At 46.5% G+C, this 20843-nt stretch overlaps 1 protein-coding gene across 4 annotated transcripts in view; it reads right to left on the bottom strand.

The window, feature by feature from the left end:
• The window catches only part of PAX2 (paired box 2), a 100443-nt gene extending 84298 nt beyond the window's left edge, over positions 1 to 16145 (bottom strand). For 3 of the 4 annotated variants that reach the window (XM_024218732.2, XM_026657800.1, XM_026657799.1), the window contains exons 1-3: positions 16103 to 16145; positions 12484 to 12652; positions 11142 to 11339 (exon numbers count right to left, since the gene is read on the bottom strand). In XM_024218732.2, the coding sequence (XP_024074500.2) occupies positions 11142 to 11339; positions 12484 to 12652; positions 16103 to 16145 (410 nt within the window). The remainder of the gene's footprint in view (positions 1 to 11141; positions 11340 to 12483; positions 12653 to 16102) is intronic. The other variant, XM_026657801.1, reaches the window with a different exon arrangement.
• Between the last annotated feature and the right edge of the window lie 4698 nt (positions 16146 to 20843).

Raw genomic sequence — 20843 nt, 5'->3', positions numbered from 1 at the left:
GTCACACTGCCTTGTACCTCAGCCCCAACCAAAGGAAACGGTAGATCTGTTAATCGTTCATCACAAAAATTAGAGCTCTCTGTAGCAAACAAAGGATTGGGATGTCAATGGACCCAGTCAGAAAATGGGTTTTCTGTTCTACAAAAAATGGTGAGATTTTGAAGGTTTTTTTCAATCTGAGTTTGGGACAAAAAGCCAAAATTTTGAATTTTTTTACAAAACAAAATTCTGAAAAAAAAAATTGTTTTGGGTCAATCAAAATGTTTCATTTTGAGTTCAGTCCTTCTTTTTTATTTTTTTCCAATATAAAATGAAGTAAATTTCAAATTGAAAAGTGGTTTCAAAACAAAAACAAATGGAACTTTTCATTCTGAAAATGTTAAATGTTTATTTTCCAATTTTTTCTAAACAAAATTTCATCCAAATCAATACAATTTTGAAAAAAAGTCAGTTGCATAACAATGGCATTTTCTGATGGAAAACTGTTTTAATAAATTTTTCTGACCAGTTCTAGCTGCTAACCCTTCTAATTAAAGGGGGGGGGGATTTTGTTGTTGTTGCCAGAAGAAGCTAAACCACTGTTAAATCAGAGAGTCAGGATTTTGTGTAGAGCAAACTTGCTACGGAATAAGTTAACACATTTTGTGCCTTGCTTGTTTATTTTGTCCCTTCTTCCCCTTTTTCTGTTGCATTATTCACTTTTCCTTCTATATCTTGATTAGAGATGAGCCTAATCAGCAAAGTTTGGACACCTTCTCCCTCAGCCAAAGTTGAAGGCTGTTTGGCTCTGGGGTTTTGGCCTAGGCCCACATCTAATCTTGGTGGGATTTGCTCCCCCTGCCAGAGATGGAAGTTTAATCCTGTGCCCTGCAATCTACAGAGAGGGAAGGGGATTTACCCTTGGAAATGAAGAAAAGCTGTTAAGGTGGGGCCAGGAACAAGGCAGGGAGAGTGCAAGGTAAAGACTGTGATTGACTCCAGAGAGAGCACAACTAATGGAGGCAAACCCCAGTGTATGTGTGTGTTGGGGGACTTGCTAAGGGCCCTGGGGAGAAGATGCCGCCCACAGCCAGTGAGATTATGGGAGGGGCATTGCTATAGGATGAGAGCAGCAGGAAATGTTAAATTTCTGCTCTTTGGACAGGGGGATTACATGAGATGAGAACCTACTTTCCCTGGTTTTCCCCAATTTCACTCAGAGCTTTGGGTAAAGATTTCATCAGCGATGTTTCTGAACTGCATGTTCTGTGTAACAGTCTATGAGCTCAGGGTTATACCTGCAAGCAAGTTACACTTCCCTCTTGCTTTGCACACACATACACTATCTACAACATCAGCCATACATTCTCCACCGTCAGACACACACATACACCCAAAGCCCCAAGGAATACACTCATCCAGCCACATATACACTCCCCACAAGCATACATAGCCCGGGTATATACTTCTCTCAATTTACTCGCACTCCCTCTCCCCATACGTATGTATATATACCTCCCAAGGACTATATGTTCCCTGCGTACAGAGACTTAGATCCGCACATATAATCCAATCAACACAAACACACTCCACATATAGTCCCTATACACACGTCTACTATACCCACAATGCTGCTCGCTGAACAGACATACACCCCCAAAAACCCACCCACAATTTACATAAACATATACACAAGTGTACCCGTCTGCATGCACACACACACACACACACATTCACTCTTCCTCACACATATCTACAGGGACACACGCACATATGCTGTCCACACATCACACATGGTCTCTTTCTTTTTTCTCCCTCACCCTCAACAACAGCTAATCTCCTCCATGGCCCCGGTATTGAACTATTGTGTTGTCCATTTCCCAGTGACAAGGGGTCTAGTTACAGGGTTATTGATTGGTTTTCATGCAGACAGATGGATCCGTCCTGGTCGCCCATCGAAACCCACCTCTCTGTGGGCTGATTGTTGCAGCTCCGGGGATAGGATTGCACAAAGAGACCACCCTCCACGCCAGCATCCTTCACCCAGACCGCAGATAATAATAAATGGAGCCAGGCTGAGCCGTAATAAAAGCAATTGAGTGGGTTACCTGTGCAGACGTGGATTTATACCGCCTCGTATTTGATGTGATTGTTTTATTGAGTTCTCAGCACAGTTAGGACCCCATTTATTTATTTATTTTGTAGCACTAGCCAACGTCCACCTTTGATCTTTTTCTGAGATGTGCCCTACCGGAACAGGAGTGGATGGCAGGACCCCTCCAATCTTGCTCTTCCCTATAGGCCGATGCTGATGATGCTTTGGTGGGAAAGCCCTAGCCACAAACAGCTCCCTTATTCTGCAAGTCTGACTGGCAGCTAGCCATGTATATTTGTTTAACCATTAAAATGCTAGATTTTTTTCTGGACTACCAGCGAGAGGAATGTTGAGGTCCACTTGCTGATTTTCCAGAGGAGCCTCTACTCAGACCCACGCAAATGCAGTGTTTGCACAGTGCCTAGCACAATGGGGGCTTGATCTGTGAATGGGACGTAATACAAATGATAAATAATAACAGTAACTCGGCCTCTTATTTGGTACCCACATTTGGGTGCCCACAAATAATTGCAAGTGTACATTTCCGGGGTGCGAGCGTTTCCGGGCATATTCTGAAGCACTTGGGTGCCCTGTGATCTGATTTGCAGGTTGCAATCAGGTAGATGGCTGTCTACATGGTATGAAACGTGCTCCCAGATATTTGCACTGTGAAAACGGGAGGTTGCTTCTGAAAAATCGCTCCCTGTAGTGTTTTATCAGAAGTGCCATGGTATTTGCTGTTCTTCTTAAAGCTCCAGCTGCTGGGGTCAGTTGATTACATGAGATGCTCAGCTCTCCGTTTTTAAAAATAGTAAGTTTCTAGCCCTTGTGGTTGCACAGGCTAGGTCTACGCTATAAACTTACATCGGCAAAACTACATAAGCTCAGGAAACCCCCACACCCTTTAGTGACACAGTTATACCAAGCTAACCTCTGGTGTACACAGCGCTATGCAGGCGGAGGGCTTCTCCCGCCGACATAGCTTGTGCCTTCACTGGAGCGCTAGAGCAGGACAGCTGCAATGTTTTAAGTGTAGACCTGCCCAGAGAGAAGCTTGAAAAAGTGACCCGAGTGTGACCCGATGGCTCCGAAACCAGAAGGCAAATAAAAACACCCCCCAACTGGATTATTATTATTTTTAAAACTCAGGATTTTTAAGCCACTCTCATGACTTTTGGGCCCTGACTCATGATTTCTGAGCACTTGGGCTTGACAAATCTGCCTGTAGATTGATAGCATATGACAAATGAATTGGGGATGGGGGAACCCTCCCCCCGCATTCTAATCAGCTTTTTCAATTTCAAGAATGATGGATTGACAAAGCCAAGCAGAACTTTGCTAACTACCCCTAATCATCGTCATAATCATCCATTCTCTGGGTGGGGTCTTCTACAGCATTCAACCTTGGCTTAACTCAGCTGCTATTGACATCAACCCCCATTGACCGCAGTGGGAGCACAGTTAGGCTAATGCTGAGTACTTATGTTTAAGAGGCCCCTCGCACCAAGAAGGATGCCCATGTACTTTGCTGACTGAACCCTGCCTGCTGGACCCTCAGATGGAGCACTGACACCTCTCCCTTGAAGTCAATGCCAATTTAATTCAGGTCAAGATCTCGCCTAGTTTAACTGTTTTCAAAGTCAAATCCTGGATTTTTTTGCTATAACGTGAAAGTCATTTGATAAGATGGAGTTATGGAGAAGCAGGGGCTTTTCCATGTGTTTGCTATATGACTTCCTTTTGAATCAATCGTATTATCCTATCATAAGGGTTACAGATGGACTATTAGATCATCCAGTCCATTTCTCTAGCCAAGGCAGGAGTGTACCCTACATTTTCTTGTGTTTTTATCCCATCTAGTTTTAAATATTCCTAAGCGGTGAAGAATTCCTGTGAGAGACAATTCCACAGCCTAACAGATCTCACTACCAGGAAATTCCTTCTGCTACTCCGTTTAAACGTTTCCTTTCTTAATTTAATCCCTTTACTCCTAGTATACCACTTTGTACAACCCTGAGTAATTTCTTTTCTCCCTCAGAGTGTCTGAACCCTTCAGATATTTGCAGATCATTTTCTTGTCCCCTTATTTATTCGTCTCTTAGCCAAACTACTTATTTCTTTACTCATTCCCCCAAAGTCAAATGAGTTTTTCGGATAACAGAGGTTCTGATAAATGAGGTTTGACTGCATAGGACTCATTCACCCAGCACTAAAATGCAGCTGCCTCTAGGGTGTAGTACAGCAGCCATTTGCTATACGCAAAAACTTGCACAAGCTTAACTCGCAACAACAATGCACCTTCTGGGACATCCATACGAGACTAAAAGGGTTGGGATTTTTAAAAGGCAAAAGGTACATGCAGTCTCTGAACATATAGGGTTGCAGAGCGGGGAAGATAAATGCCAGGAGCTAAGATCTCTCCTTTCCAGACCCATTCATTGGGCCAGATAGGAAAATCAGAGGGAATATGATTAACTCAGTCCATGCATCATGATACAACCTTCCAATGGGCAGATGTGAGGAACACAACAAGTAATGGTGCCACAAACAAAAATGTAGTCTTTTAACTGAAGCAACATTGTCTATGACTTCAGTTTTATCGGCCTGTCCTTTATTTGCAATGATGGAAAGGAGGTAATACTGGGTTTGTGTGGGTAATACAGGGGAATCTGGGCTTAAAAGGAGGATGTAACGAAGTTCTACATGACCCAATCACATTCTCTGCTCAGTTGAAAGCAATTGGGAATAGGAGCTGCTCTCCCTGGGGTGGAAAATTGAATGGAAACCTGGTATCCAGCATTAGATCAATGAGGAGATCGTAAAAGGTGCTGCCACCTTGCTGGGATCCAGAAAGAGTTTCTTTTGTGTGTGAGGAGAGGTGCCAGATTGAGAGACCTGAAAGCCAAGGCCCCTATTTATCCAGACAGCAGATACAGCAATAGGGCAAGCATTCCCCACCCATGCCCTCCGTCACTGGATTACAGGAACCCACCTCGAGTCAGAGGCTTGTTCACTGTACCTGGACGGGTTAATCATTGGCCGCTCTGCTGATACAACCAAGAAAGTGGCGGATTAAGCACCAGCTATCAAAACTATGTTTAAGTGATGTGGACACTTGCTGATTAGGAACTGGACTGAGAGGCACCAACTCGTTTGATATAGACCATCCAATAGTTGTTACTTTCGGTCACTATTGACCTCGCTCACATTACTGATGCTCTGAGCTATCCAGAGTCCTCAGAAGAATCATTATCCATCCTCCAGATTTCACATCTACTTAGTGGGATGTGGAAGGTGGCAGGGACTCCAGGACTCAGCCACAAGTGACAAAGATGGGTACGGGGTTCTTTTGGGATAACTCACAGATTGAATTAAGTTGTGTACTATAGAGGAAGAGAGAGAGGGGTGTGTATAGAGATTAGATAGATAGATAAAATGATGGGTGTGTATGGGGATGGATGGATGGATCAATCCTTGACTGATGTAAATCAGCAGTACTCCAGGATTGGATCTGTAATAATTCTACTTTGAGCTATATGGGATCTTTTAGGCCAGGGGTAGGCAACCTATGGTACGCGTGCTGAAGGCGGCACGCGAGCTGATTTTCAGTGGCACTCACACTGCCCAGGTCCTGGCCACTGGTCCGGGGGGCTCTGCATTTTTAATTTAATTTTAAGTGAAGCTTCTTAAACATTTTAAAAACCTTATTTACTTTACAGACAACAATAGTTTAGTTATATATTATAGACTTATAGAAAGAGACCTTTTAAAAACATTAAAATGTATTACTGGCACGCGAAACCTTAAATTAGAGTGAATAAATGAAGACTCGGCACACCACTTCTGAAAGGTTGCCGACCCCTGTTTTAGGCAAAGACACACAGCAGTGGCTTACAAAGGTAACTAAGTATCTTATTTCAATTTTACAGAGGGTGAAACTAACACACAGAGAAATGAAGTGAATTCCCCAAGATTACATATTGAGTCAGTGGCAGAATCGGCAAGAGAACCAAAGTCTCCTGACATGAAATCCCCTGCTCTGACTGTTAGACAAGGCTGCCTGCGGACACTGATGGTTTATAGCCACATGCTCAATATTTCACAATACAACAAACACAGTTCCAGGGATGCTATCACCTGAATCAATGTCTGTCTTTCCATTTGTATTTATAAAAGAACATCATAAAAGGAGGCTGTGTGAAGATCTACAATAACTAGGAATCATTGGCCAATTATTACATAACGTAACAGAAAACATTTTCCAAAACCAATCACATAATTCTAGAAGTGCACGTATACTAGATATTTCTTGGGAGGGGACTGAAAAAGCTTTATCTTGCCACCTAGCATGTGACAGCCCAACTGAGGTTTATCATGTCCAGCAAACTGCACACCCTGCTATACGAATCAGAGAAACACACAGTCCAAAGAGTAACCGTAAGCATGCAAACTGACTATAATATTATTCCACAAGCCTGTGACTCCTGCATTCCTCAGATAGGGATCATGCCTGTTTTCTCACAAACTGCAAATCTAATAGTACTGAAAGCCACCTCAGTACTGGAATGGAGGGGCACTTTGTCTGTGGGCTGGGTTGTTGGGTTCCGCACTTGGAAAACTGTACAGTATATTGAGTGTTAGAGGGAGGTAAAAAAATAATGCTTAGAATAGAATGGGGGTTGAATCCTTAACTATGGAACTATGAACACGGTTCCATGATGTGCTGTTCCCACTAAAGCACACAGCATAGCTCGTACAGATCTCAGTGGGTTATCATAACATGCACAACCTGGGTTCTTAAGGTTCTCCAAGAGCAGCAAAACAAAGCCAACATCCCTATTGACATCAGATAGCCTGATCCCAGTGGGAAGTGATATCCGACTCCCCAATTCATACTAGAGAAGCCACTGTACTGCTAACAGCAATGCGGACGCAAACCCAATTTAAACAGTCCATGTTTAAGTGATCAAAGATAACCAGTCTGCTTCCATGTGATAATGGAAACTCTCTCTAATCATTTGAGATCAACATTCATTGCTTGCTATGTTGATGGAATTAGAACTTTATGTCACTTAATTGCTTCTCAATGATATATACAATATCTATCCTATAGGTATATAATATATTAAACCTGTACTAATTATTATTATATAATATATGAAATGTGTACTAGAAATCTCCCATCTTGAGACTACCAGTTGAAGTCTATTTTGTCCATTGACTAAAGCATTGTGCATATTTATTCACCATTGTTAACAGAAGACCACCAACTGGTAGGCAAATGATTTTTGCTGGTGTCTTGAGGGTTACAATAGGTTTTTCAATGTACTCTATATGTAGAGCTAAAACACAGCATTGCAGCATACAGGTTACATCAGCATACGTTTAGGATGATCGTGTTACTCACAAATGGCCCAGCCGAGAGTAAGTTATAAGTGTTGTCCCAAATGCATGCTGATCAAACTTTTACAGTCCAACATGTATTCTGTAGGTGCCACAAATTTAACAGAAAATCTATTTGAAACGGTTTTAGGAAGATTTTAAAAATTTCACGTTGACTATTTTTTGTATCCTTGCACCTAGAAACCCATGTGCCTTTGTTAATCTTAGTCCAGCTGTACAGAATTCAGAACAAGCAAAATCAAAATGTAATTAATACATTTTCAGAACCTCTTAAAATGCCCTAGAATAGCTTTTTTTTATACATACAAATGTCACACACGGCTTTAAAGTCTAATATATTTGGTCTTTCCAGGGACAAAAGCTATTCTCATTCCCCGTTAGAAAACTGGGATTTTGCCATTTCTGCAAAGATCTCATTTCTAGAGCCCCTAGATACTGGACTTTAAACCTGTCATTAGTGCACGTCTGAAAACTGCCCACGGTGGACTTTGGGCCAATACAGTTTTGGGGGTAAATTCCACATTGCAGGGGTAATGAAATGTTTTTGTGGCAAGTTGGTTTTAAGAAATGGCGTCTGTCTGAAGCCGTTCAGGGAGTTGGAATGTTAGAGTAAATCCAGGGAGGGCCAAATTGGTGATCAGAGGGCAGGTGAGGTGGACACAGATGCATGATAAATGCAGCTTGTCACATGACTCGGCAATTTATCACACATATGCGATGTCTACATGATCTGGTTATTTCGAAATGTTTGCTTCGACAATGGAAGAGAATGAGAATTTGCATTTTAATTATAAATGCAGTCCTGACTCTTTCTGCTATCTTCCCGGTGTTGTTCCCACTGAAGTGAATGGTGAAACTTGCATTGTTAATGGCAGCAGGATTGGGCCCTTGTATTCTCTCTATTTCCTGTTTTGCTGTGGTTCCCTCACAACACACTGCTGTGTTCCTCCCCAGCACACATCCTAAAATGGTGCTTTTTCTATCATTGGCCGCAGCCATTAAAGGAATCATTTCCTTGCCAGTCTGGGATTCTGGAATCCCCACACAAAGTTAATGGGTGAACGGGAAGGAGGTCATGCTTGCATTATGAAAGAGATTGAAGAGAGTTTTAGTCACCAGAAACTGAAAAGATCATTCTTCCTTGGCAATCTCACACTGAAATATCGCAGTGGTGAGAATTGGGGCATCACAGTTGGGCCTATCTGATATAATAATATTTACCATTTATAAATCAATTTACATCCCCAAAGAGTTTTACGAACGTTAGCTAAGTACAATGTCCCCGACCCCTCTGAGATAGGTCATTATTATTATCTTCATTTTAGAAGTGGGGAAACTAAGGCACAGTAACGTCAAGGCAGCACAATAAGACAGCAGCAAAGATATGATTAGAGCTGGAAAGCATGTGGCTCTGGTCTTGTGCATGAATATGACACCGCGCAGCCCGCTGCAATGTGCTACTCTTCCCAAATAGGTTACAAGTCCCTGCCTTCAGTGGCTATTGGATGTCAATTTGCTTTGGGCTAGCTAACCTAGCATGCATGTTCCAGCTAAGCAGACTGCATCTTTGCTCCTCTCTGAAAGAATGTGCTGTTCCTTCAAAGAACCTAAAACCCTTCCTCTGGACTTCTGGGGCATTGGCTTAATTCCTTTCAGGGATATCTGGCTGTCCTTCCACAGCTGCCTTGTAAGGTGTCTGAATGTCAAACTGTTATTATTTCAATACCTGACTCAGAGAGTAACAGGGACCTGGAGGTTTTTTAGGAGGGTGTATAATTACCCGATCAGTATTATGTTACCCTGTTCATAACTTAATAACCATTTTAATACAGATGGCACACACAGGGATAATTTCCTGGGGTAGCCGAGCAGTATATTACAGAGACTGTGTGTCTGAGGGAATCTTCTTTAGCCAAGGTACATTCTACCAGCTCATTCTACCTGCTGTTTTCAAGATGATTTGGGATCATTTCATATCATTTGCAAAATATTTAAAGCTATTTATATAGGATGCCAATAACTATAGGTTGTCTGGGTTATTAGACTTATTTTGATAAATCTCCCACGGATAGCACAAGACAAAAAATACTGTAGTGTTTCCCCAGTGTTTATTTTTCCTGATGTTGGTGTGAACATATAGTGTTTTTCAACATCCTGGCTACGCCTAAGTGTAAATATACAGGCATATGCATGTATGCACGCACTAGATACTACCATGCTGGTCAGTGTGCATGTGTATAAGGTATGTGTATATATACTCCATGTAGTGTGTGTATTTGTGAGTGTGTATATATATATACATATATATATATCTATGTACATAGATATATATATATACATATAGGGGTAGTATTTGTATCCAAGTGCGTAAATGTGTATGTTTTTGTAAGTGCCTGACTAGATGTGTTACAATATTTCTAATAGTGTGGCATACGTGTGTGTAAGTATGTACAGTCTTGTGTATGTTTGTATCTTTGTGTTATTCTACCTGGGCCGGTGTGATATTTGTATGTGTGTGCATAAGCATCTACCTGTGTGTTGCCAATGTGTGCCAATGTATGCTGCAGGTGAATGTGCATGTGTCTACACATGAATGTGTGTGTTGTTCATACACGTTTATATGCATCACAACATCTTGCAGCATTCCCCATTTTGCCACCTGGCAATATCCTTTTTGCCACCAAAGAAAGGATTCTTTCCCTAAGTGTTGGGGAGGGGTGCGTGGTTTGTTTTACATTCATCCGGCTGCAATCAAAACTTCTGCAAGGGGCTGTGATCTCTGCAGGTTTGAAACAGCAGCTAGACGCCTCATGGAGCTCTTCCCTGCCTTCAGAAGAGGCGTCCTTGCTGGCTTAGCAGCTGCCCCTGGGGGTGGGGTGAAGGAGCCTCGCATTTGGGAAGCTAAGTCTGTTTGTTTAAGATAAACAAACATTTGGTGGTTTAATGGCTCAGGAGTGCGGGCTGTGATTGTCTTTAGATATGGGCGCTTTTAATCTCACAGTCTTAATTACTGAAAACACTGGCATCCACTGACACGAGGGAAAGAGCGTTAGAGAAGCAGGACAGAAGGAAGCAAGTCTCCTGGCAGGTGCCTACCCTCGCACTCCCAGCCCTGCCATGCACAGCCAGGCAACACCCCGCGGCGCGTACTTTCACCCAGTAATTTCACCCATCTCCCTGCCCAGCCGGTCCCCTCCGAGGGCCGCCCACGCGCGCTGTCTCCAAGCAGGTTTCCAACACCAGCAGGCCCCAGGAGAGGAAAGCCCCGGGCGGGGGGGTTCGCCGCGGGGGTAGGGGCACGGATGGGGTGCGCTGCCTCCAGGGACTAGCCCAGTCACGCCGGGCCTGGGGGAGCGGCAGGCTCAGTGTTGGAGGGCTGGGAACTCCAGTGCTGCAGAGGAAGCGGGCGCCTTAGAGGGGGAAATGTTAGAGCCCCCAGGGCCGGGTAACCCGGAGGCTAAAGGAACTGGCTGTCTGCCTGCTGGGAGAGCTTTATGGGGGCCATAAAAGGGAAGTAGCGTGGGGGGAGGGGAACTGTGGGAAAGGTGGGTCGGACTGGGCGCAGGGGAGGGGGCCGGACACGGAGGGACTGGCCCGGGGGCAGCGAGCGCATGGCCGGCCCCTGGGGCAGGGCGCTGGGTGCCGGGCCGAGGGGCGCCCTTACCTGTTGATGGAGGAGACGCTGGGCACCGTGTCGTTGTCGCAGATGCCCTCGGCCAGGAGCCGGTCCCGGATCTCCCAGGCGAACATGGTCGGGTTTTGTCTCTTGTACTCGGCGATTTTATCCACTACTTTGGGGGTCGCCACTTTGGGCTTGGAGCCGCCGATCACGCCGGGCTTGATGCTGCCCGTCTCGTAATACCTGCTCCAAAGCAGAGCGCTGTCAGTTCCGGGGCCTGCGCTCCCCTGCCCGAGCTCATCCTTACCTGGCCACCGGCTGCCATGCGATGTCCTCCCCACTGCCAGCGACCCCGCACCGCCCCCGAGCCCCGCAAATCTAGCTGCCCTTGCTGCCGAGCGGAGCCTCCCCCGCCTGGGGTCTGGGGGCGCACGGCTTCGGGGAGCCATTGCCTGCTTCCTGGGCTGCTCGCCCTGGGGCGCGGGGGCGCCTGGCTGGGGTGGGGGGACGTGGACAGTGGAGGTGGGGGGGGGGGCTGTGCCCTTGGGCAGCGGGGTGTGTTGGGGGGCTCGTTGGCAGCGGAGGTGGGGCTGTGCCCTTGTGCGGCAGCGGGATGTATGGGGGGTCCCTTTTCCACCGAATGCCAGGCCCAGCCAGCGATGGGGAAACAAAACGGAAACCGTCCCCCGGATAAAATCCAGGGGGATGGGGGCCAGTGAGGGGCCCGAATCGCTGAGCTCAACCCCTTTTAGCGGATGTTTTCTCCTCCTTCCCTGGACCCCCATTCTCACCCCAGCCCCCATCTTTTCTCTCCCCCGCTGGAACGGCCTGGCTGTGCCGCAGGAGGCGGAGAGCGATTTGCTTGGCCTGGGTGCGCAGCGGGGATTTCGGGGTTCCTTGCCCTCTCGGCTCATCTCTGGCCCTTGCACCCCCACGTCCCTGCGTGGCCATTAGCTCGGCACGATTTGGACACCGCTTTTGCAAAGGGCAGGTCGGAGGATGGCCGGGAGGTTCAAACACAGACAGCCTGTTTCCTTAACCCCAAGGCCGGGCTGAGGCAGGTTCCCCCACCCGATCTGCCTCCCGGGAGATTTCACACCAAATTTGGTCGCGACCGTTTTTTAAGGCTGCTCGGCAGAGTGGGGGTGGGGTGGGGATTTTTTCCCTTTTCTTTTCTACTCACAAAATGTTCCTGCTTCAGGTTGTTTCCCAGGCAAAGGGGAGGGAGAGGTGGCTGTAGGTGGGGAGGGGTTGTCCTGCAAATGGCACTTCTCCCCTTTCGGGCTGCGTGAAAACCCGGGGGCGCAGAGGGGGACCCCGGGGGGATGGGAGAGGAGGCTGTTTGGAGGAGGGGAAGGGGTGCACACGCTGCTCGCCCGTGCCTTACCTGCCCAAGATCTTGCTGACACAACCGTGGCTGACCCGCAGCTGCCTGGAGATGTCACAGGGTCGCACTCCCTGGTGAGCCAGCTCGACTATCCTTTGTCTCACCACGTCAGGTAGGGGCCTGCCATTCACAAACACCCCCCCGAGCTGGTTCACTCCCCCATGCCCTGCTGGGGAGAGAGAATAAAAAACACAACAACCCACGCACCCCAGAAACAGACCGTTAGTCGGGGACAGTTAGCGACCCGCGGGTAAAATCTCCAGTGACTAGCTATGAATGGAGGCGATGGAGGGGGCGAGGGTGTGGGGAAGGACAAGAAAGCAAGAAAGAAAGAAAGAAAGAAAGAAAGAAAGAAAGACTCTTAAACACACCCTAACCCAGAGGAGTGAATTTCTAACGAATGTCACTTTCCTCCCTTCACACACCCAGATACTCTCCAGCGGCAATTGTGCCCCTTTATTCCCAGGATCTCTAAAACGACCTGATGGAACAGCAGAATTTCAGGGCATTATTCTGGGGACGAGCACGGGAACAATACCAATCCCCAGGCTCGTGCCTGCTCCAGGAGTTGGGAAGAGATTTTCTCCCGAACTCCTGAGTTTCGCTTCTAGCGGCTCCAGGCAGAGCCCTTTCGGATTTTCCCCCCTTTCTGCGGCTGCTCCTTTCCCTCTCTCACTTCATTCCCGTGCCATGATTTTCCATCACATTGCCTGCTGCACCCCTCACCCCGGAGAATTGTTACCTGGTCTAGCTCGTTTTCTCCATTTATTTTCGGATAGATCTAAAAGAAAGAAAGAAAGAAAGAAAGAAAGAAAGAAAGAAAGAAAGAAGAACGATACCTGCCTTTGTGTCCCGCAAACGGTTACAGTTTATATAAACAAAACCTCTCTCTCTCTCTCTCATAAGCTTTCGATCTTTTCGGGGGGGAAAAATCCGCCAGAAAAAAAACTCGCCTTGATTTTTTTGAAACAAGGATTTTGTTCAAGGGGGAATAAAAATTCCCCATTCAACCCCCTTCAGACAAAACCCCAGCTCTGTCTTCCATGGGGCGCCTGGGTTGCCTTTTTTCAGTAATAATTCGGATGAATACGGAAAGGATGGGCTTTGCACCTGCTAAATGTTGTCAGGCAGGAAACGCCTGCCAGGAATGAGGAAATATCTTCATTCGGATATTAGCAAAATATGAGCTGTATTTGTGACGCTTGCAGCTAAGTGTGTGCGCGAGAGCTATACTACAAATGCGCATTCGTAGATATGTATGTGTGCCCATAAATATTTACAGAAGGTATATCTTCATTTGCCATGATCCTTATGTATCCGTATCGATAGAACTGTGCAGTGTGTGTATACTGTGTTTAGAGCCTTCCTTTCACACAGAGCTAACCTGCTGCAGCTTCTCCTGGAAAGAGATCTTCAGCTGGTTTTGCAGTTTGCTGAAAAATGATCTGTTTATATTTTTGCTGATTTTTTTTTCTCTCCTGCTTTTGACACTGACTTATTGGCTCTGAACTTAGTGGGAACTCTCATTGCCCTACGATCGATCCAAGTCCTTCTTCACAAATAGAGTTTTTTCATCTCTCACAATCTCCCCCCCCCCCCCAACAACACCTAAGAAACACCCTCCAAACTGCCTTGAGCATAATCCCAGGATGGTTTCTTTAGACCGTTCTTTTTGACCCGGTTAGTTATTTTTTAAAACCCCATTGTGAAAAAAATGATTGCGATTATTGGGTGGTGGTAGTGGACATTTCTTCCTGCCCTCTACCTCCCCCCACCCCTCGGTATCATTTGGGTCTTTCTTGAATGGTGCGTGTGTGTGTTTTTTCCTCATTTGTCCAGACCACCTTTTGCACATGTTGCCTCTAAAGTTACAAGCCAGCAGTTTCTTCAGCACCTCACTGATAAATAATTCAAGGCACCTTTGATAACTCGCATTACAGAATATTAAAAGGCATCAGATGCAAAAAAGATTAAAAAATTAATAATTCAAATTATTGCACCCAGTGTTTTTTTTCCCCTGGGCTTGTTTTAATTTAGATCGGTCCCTTTCAAACCTTATTTCTCTCTCTCTCTCTCTCGCTCTCTCTCTCTCTCTCTCTCTCTCTATATATATATATACATCTGTCCCTTTGAACAGAACACATTCTATAGTCTGTATACATGTGTGAGCGCGAGAGGAAACCGGCGCTTATGTGTATTATAATTGCCTGTTAATATATGTATTATATATTATATAAATGGCCCAAACTGAATCATGCTTTTTTTCAAAATTCGGCAGCAACAATAAAACGTTCCCAAATCTCATTGGGTTTTCTTTAAATCATCCGCTGTGTTGTGAAATATTTCTATCGATTAAATATATTTTCCAAATTAAATTAAATGCAAAGGTATTGCAATCAATTAAAAAGAAAGCCGCCGGGGTGCAAACAAAATATTTCCAAACGCTGGGAGTATTTTCAGTGAATATACTTGGGAAACAATATTTTTCCCTAACAAAATCGCTCAGAAAGCAGCAATTTTGAAAAAGAAATAAAGCTGCAGCCAACCCTCTTCGTGGGCTTTATATTTCTGCTCTTTTTCTTCTTGCAAATCATTTTTAAAAACCCAAATATTGTATAGTGTATCCTTTAAATATTGGGTTATTTTTATACAGCTGCCAGGGCAGCGTCTTGAAAAGTTTCGCCGTGGAAAGTTACAAATTGTTCTTAATTATTCATTTCCTGACTCAGTATGGTCTCTAGCTCAGATTTTTATTTTTCTTTCTGTCTTTTTAAACCCCTGAATTATTTTTCCTGCCTGCGGTTAGCTCAAATGAATTGTAATTTCATTATTACAATTATTGTCATGGGTTCTTTTTTCCTTTCCCCCCTCCTTCGATTGAAATGAGATTCTAGACTGAAAACATATCAGGAATCCACTTTCTTGTATGTCAATAATGTATTTAAAATGCACCCCAGGGATCTTGTAAATAAATAAATTTAAAAGAAAAAGAAAAAAGGACTGTGACTTCTTAATAACCCTCGAAAATGCCAGATTTCCCAACAACATGATTGTCCTCTTTCTTCCCCTAATTCATCCTTAAAACAAACAATCACCTTCCCAGTCATTTAAAAATGACATTTACCCCCTCTTCAGTTTAAAGAACAAAAAAATACAGGGAGAACTGTGGTTCCACACATATATATGTATTTAAATTTAAAAAAACAAAGCTTTGACCCACGTTGCAGATTAAAATATAAACGATCAAAAATACAATTGGACACACGCGTCGGAATCAACTACTCCCCCTCGGAGGCACAATTTGCAAAGTGGATTTGGAGCAAGACCTGATTTTGTTGTTGTTGTTCCCTTTCACACACACACACTCATTCCCTCCAGTAAGTTTGGGGGTTTCCCAGGCTCCCGGATCCCCTTTGATGGGGATCTTAGCCCCGAAGGAGCTAGGGAGCAGCTGTGGCCGGTGGTGGCAAAGCAAGGCAGGGGGCTCGGAGCCCACCTTGGCTGTGGGAGGCGGCAGACGGCTGGGAGGATCGCCTAGAAAGAGGGTCAGGTGAGGAAGAAGGGTTGGGGAAGGAGGCATGGAGGGATGCAGCAGAAGGAGCTGGGCTCCGGTACTCACGGTGCATTGCCGAGAAGGGGTCTGCCTTGCAGTGCATATCCATGGGGAGGCAAAGGAAGGGGAAGAAGTCGGCTGAAGCCGCCGTGTCGCCTCTAAAACTCAACTTCAAGACTTAGGGGAGAAAACAAAAACAAAAAAACAGCCAGCAGGGCGAGGGGAGGCGGGCGCTCGGCCCTGCCCGGGGAGCGGAGAACTTTCCGGGGGCCGTGGACGGGGAGCTGGCTCGAGCTGTGGCAGAGCAAGCGGAGCCCGATGGTTCTGGTCAGCAGCGTCCCAGCGGGCAGCGAGAGGCAGCGGCCGGGGGGCAAGTGGATGTCATGGCTGGAGCGTTCGGGTCAGATCATCCCTGGCAGCCGGGTCAGTGAGGGGCTGGAGGCTAGAGCGCGTCGGAAGCAAGGTGAGGATGAAGACGGTGGTGAAGCAGCAGCGGCAGAGGATGATGCGGCTTCCTTCCTCTTCCTCCGCCAAGTCTGGGGCTAGTTCATTTAAGTTCAAAGTGGAGTAGAAATCCCCGGGATCTCTGAGCACCGGCAGCCCCCTCCCTGCGTCCCCTCGCCTCCTCCTGCTCCCCAGGCAGAGGGTCCCGCTCCTGGCAGACTTTCTCGCAAGGTGGGATGTGTTTGCGAGGAGCTTTGGCTGGAGAATGGAGCCTCCTCTCCCCGCGTGTGTCTCTCTAAAAGCTGCAAAGCCCCCTCCAGATCTCTCCCCCCCACCCCCCACCCCCACCCCTCCTCGCCCTCCCCTTTGCCGGGAGATGGATGACTTGTCAGACAAAGGCAATAGATTCCAACACTCTCTGATTCGCCAGCGCTCGGAGACGGAGCCCGGGCGAGGAGGTCCGTGCTTCTGTCACTCGGGCAGAGGAGAGGGGGAGGGGGGAATGCCAGGGCGCTGGGAGGGGGGGGGGAGAGTTGGGATTAAAACTACAGAGAAAAACGAAACTAGCAGATAAGACAAACTCTAGATAAGGGCTGCAGAGGGGACGGGGCTCTAAATATTTAGGGGACGCAGGAGGATGCGCTGAGCTTAAACAGCCTGATTCCCTGCTTTGTTTGCGGCGCCTCCAACTCCCCTATTTAAGCACATTCTCTCCCCCACGCATACACGGCGCTTGTCAGTTTCATCGGCCTTTTTTCTTTTTCTTTTTTTTTTTGCACCCTCAGCCGCCGATGAAAGTGCTTTCCGCCTTCAGGATCCAGGAGATCTCTCGAGCTAAAGCGGCTGGGATTTGATACACATCAAAGCTTTCTCAGTGTTTAAAAAACCCCTCCTTATTGTATCGCTTTGAAGTGGCATATTTGGGACTGGGAGATGACAAATCCGGGGGTTACAAAGTTTCTCTGGTTTTGCGCGCGCGTGTGTCAAAATAAGGAAAATAAAATAATCCCGAGTGTCCCCCCTCCCCGTTTGTTTGTTTGTTTGTTTGTTTGTTTTCAGGCAGAGGATTTATAAAGTATTTCGGAAACGGGTCGAAAAGTAAAAGAGGCGGCTTTGACCTAACAAGAAAGCAGAAGAGAAACGCCCACCTGGGGATAAATAAATTCACACGTGAAAACGGGGCAATTTGCTGTGAGCTAAATTTTTGTTTCCATATGTGTTTATCATCATATGAAACACTGTTAGTTTCTCCTCTTCCTTTCTTGGTCCCTCCTTCCCCACCTCTTTGCTTATCTGTCACAAAATAGCCCCTTTGTTTTCTAACTGGTTAAGTAAAGAATCTCCGAGAGATCTTTATGAAATATTTTCCACCATCTCATAAATCATTTTGGCACTTCAGCTGATGTTTTATCTCTCTCTTTCCCCTGCGTTTGCAAACCCTGATTTAAAAATCTTTCCGACACTATATATGGTTAAATGCAGAGAAAGACAACAATACCTGTTTTCAATGTGTACATTAAAAAAAAAAAAAGCTAAGCCAGTGGAAACCAAAATATCCAAACACTCCCTCCAAAGGCTACATTTTTCTTACGTTTTCAATGGAGGTTTGGAGTATTTGTAGTCGGATCTGTAATAATAATTATTATTGCTGTTACAATTAATGCTAACATTTATTAATGTTCATTATTATTGTTATCAAGCCCGGCATGACTGTGATTTTCCTCCCTGATTTTTGGAGAAAAATCCCAGGACTTTAAATTTCCACCAGGTGCAAAGTTTGGAAGAGGCTTGTGAGCGGTTCTGGCTCAGAGCCCCTGTGTGTGCGTGTGGAAATACTCCGTAGGGAGCATTATTGCTTCTGGTTTGGGGGAGGGGGGGCTTGGGAGGCATCTGTGCCCCTTTCTCGAAAATTCATTTCTCCCCTTTGCAACTCACATAGCCCTAGTCTGCCATCGGCAAACTCACTGCTCCCCATGCTGAACCTCCCTCCCCCTCCCCCCCATCCATCCTATCCCCTCCCCTCTATTCATTGCCGCCTTTACTTTGCTAGCTGCCTTTCTCCACTCGCCCGGCTGAGGAGGTAGATCAAAAAGGAATCCTTTCCCCGCTCACGCACGGAGCAGGTGGGGGAGGCGGGCAGGGAGGAGGAAGGGGGCAGCGTTCAGGACTGGACGGCTGCAGGTGAAGCGGGCCTGACTGCTCGGAATCAAACCCTGTGTAAGGTGTGCGGGAAGGGGGCGGGCGTTCCTTCCCCTCCCAAGGCCTGTAGATGGCGCTCTCCGGTTTGGTTTTTGTCTGCGGCTCCAAACTGATACACATCAACTTCTATCGCAGGGGGAAAGTTTCAGATTAACCGGATTTGAACTTAATCCGCCACCCAGCAGCCGCAGCAAATATTAGCAAATAGCTGACAAACCTCTGACACTCACCGGCCAGCGCTGGGCAGAAGGAAAGGGAGAGGGAGGAGAGGGAGACAGACTGATAAACACACACAATTACAAAGACATTTGCCATGAACTCTTCCCCCCTCCAATAACTTCGGTTTGCATTGGGGACTGGGAAAGCCAGTAACTGTCCTAGGTGTAGCCCGCTGGCTCCCAGTCTGATAGCTCCTGACTACCCCGCCCCAGGGGCCTCCGCTGCTAGGGGACACCCTGGACCAGATTAGCGCTTCGGGGAGTCCTTTGGGGGGAGCTTCCTCGACGCAGATGCTCTTGGGGCGTTATAACGCCTGGTTGAGTGTTAATGAGACAGAGACAGCAACTTTCCTCGGGTGGGGCCGGGGGAGGAGAAGACGAATTTCCCCCCAGCCTGCGGGAGTTGTCACTTTGACCCTGTTCCCCTACTACAGTCCCCGCATTAGCAAAGGGGTCCAGGAACCCGCAATGACTCTGGAGCCGCGTCGGCGCCAGCGGCTCGCCCAGTTTAACGAAACCAGTGTCTGATCCAGTTAAATCGGGCCAGTGTTCCCATGTGGACAAGGAAGCCTTTTGCTTCCCCAAGAGGGGAGGAGATAATCTCAGAGAGCTCCCCCACCCCCCATATCGCACCGTCACCTGGCGCCCGTTCCCTCCCCACGGCTTCCTGGAAGAATTGCTTTGTCAACATTCAGATCCACAGAACAATTTCTATTTGCGAGCGGAGGGGGGAATATCCAAGACCACAAGGATCTCTGAGAATATTCCCCGCGCACGTTTAATAATTCGAGATCAGGAACAATGCAAGATCTGCTGGGAGCTCCCACTCTTCTTTTTAGGTGAACCCCCCAAACTCGGCTCCCATTCGGTCAGGCTTGGCTGCTTTTTCCCGTCCGACTTTAAATGAACCTTTCTGTCTCTTTCTTTCTTTTTTTATTCCAGAGAGAGTCTCTCCCCTTCCCCTTATCCCCCCCCCCAGCTAGAAGCATTTACACTTCAAAAGAGGTGACCGCCTCTCTGCGGAAATTTAAAGAAAAATAAACTTTTGGAGGAGTTGAGGTGATACCGATCTTTGGATTTGCTTCAATAGCTGCCTTTCGCCGACTGATCAAGCCCAAATCTTTGCTATTGATCCCACTCGCCCCCCCACACACCCCAATGCCCTGCTCAGCTCCCCTCAAATTCTCGCTGAATGCTCTGGGGCTGTTCTTCAGACCTGACAGGTTTGTATTCGCTCTTGGAAGGGAGTGAATGAAATGTTAGTTTTAACAACCGCCTCTTCCCAGTCCCGCAAAAGTGGGGAGCGGAAGCGATTTCCGAATCTGAAAGCGGGGGAGGGGGAGGGGTGGTGGGAATTATGATCCGGGCCTTTTTGTTCATTTCTTTTTAGGATTCGGGCCTATTTAAAAAAATGGTTTTGACTGAGATCATTACGTCCAAAACCATAGCCCGCACCCATGTTGTCTGGTCGTTTTATATACATATCTATAGGGTCGGAAAGGCACCGAATCTACTGCTACAGAATTGGGTTGTTGTGGGGACAATTCTCATATTTATGTTATCTAAAAATGTTGCTAACTCCTGAGCGTCACAAAATCATTTTTTCTTTTTGCAGGCTTGTGAAATGATTCATTCTAAATATCCTTCGATTTTAGGTGGTTTATTTCAGCCCCCCCCCCACTCTTATGATTTTACATTAAAATCCACCCTGGCTATCCCCCCCTCCCAAACTCTGCAAACTCCTTTCACCCCAAGTGGGTCATGAACCTTATTCCCAAGGAAGAAGAAAACCCGATCCTGTAAGTTGCTTCTGGGGAGAGTCAATTTGGAGGAAGGGAGTTGCCTCAAGGTGAGGTGTTTGAGGGTTTATGAAACCATTATGTGACTACTTGGATTTGATCCCCCGAGTTAGAGTCTGATTTGAGGGGGTAGAGATGAGGATACAC

This window comes from Terrapene carolina, unplaced genomic scaffold (genome assembly GCF_002925995.2).
Source record: "Terrapene carolina triunguis isolate 2854851 unplaced genomic scaffold, T_m_triunguis-2.0 Scaffold310, whole genome shotgun sequence".
Lineage (NCBI taxonomy): Eukaryota > Metazoa > Chordata > Testudines > Emydidae > Terrapene > Terrapene triunguis.
Note: the sequence above shows the minus strand (reverse complement) of the source record. Positions and strands in the feature narration are given on the sequence as shown.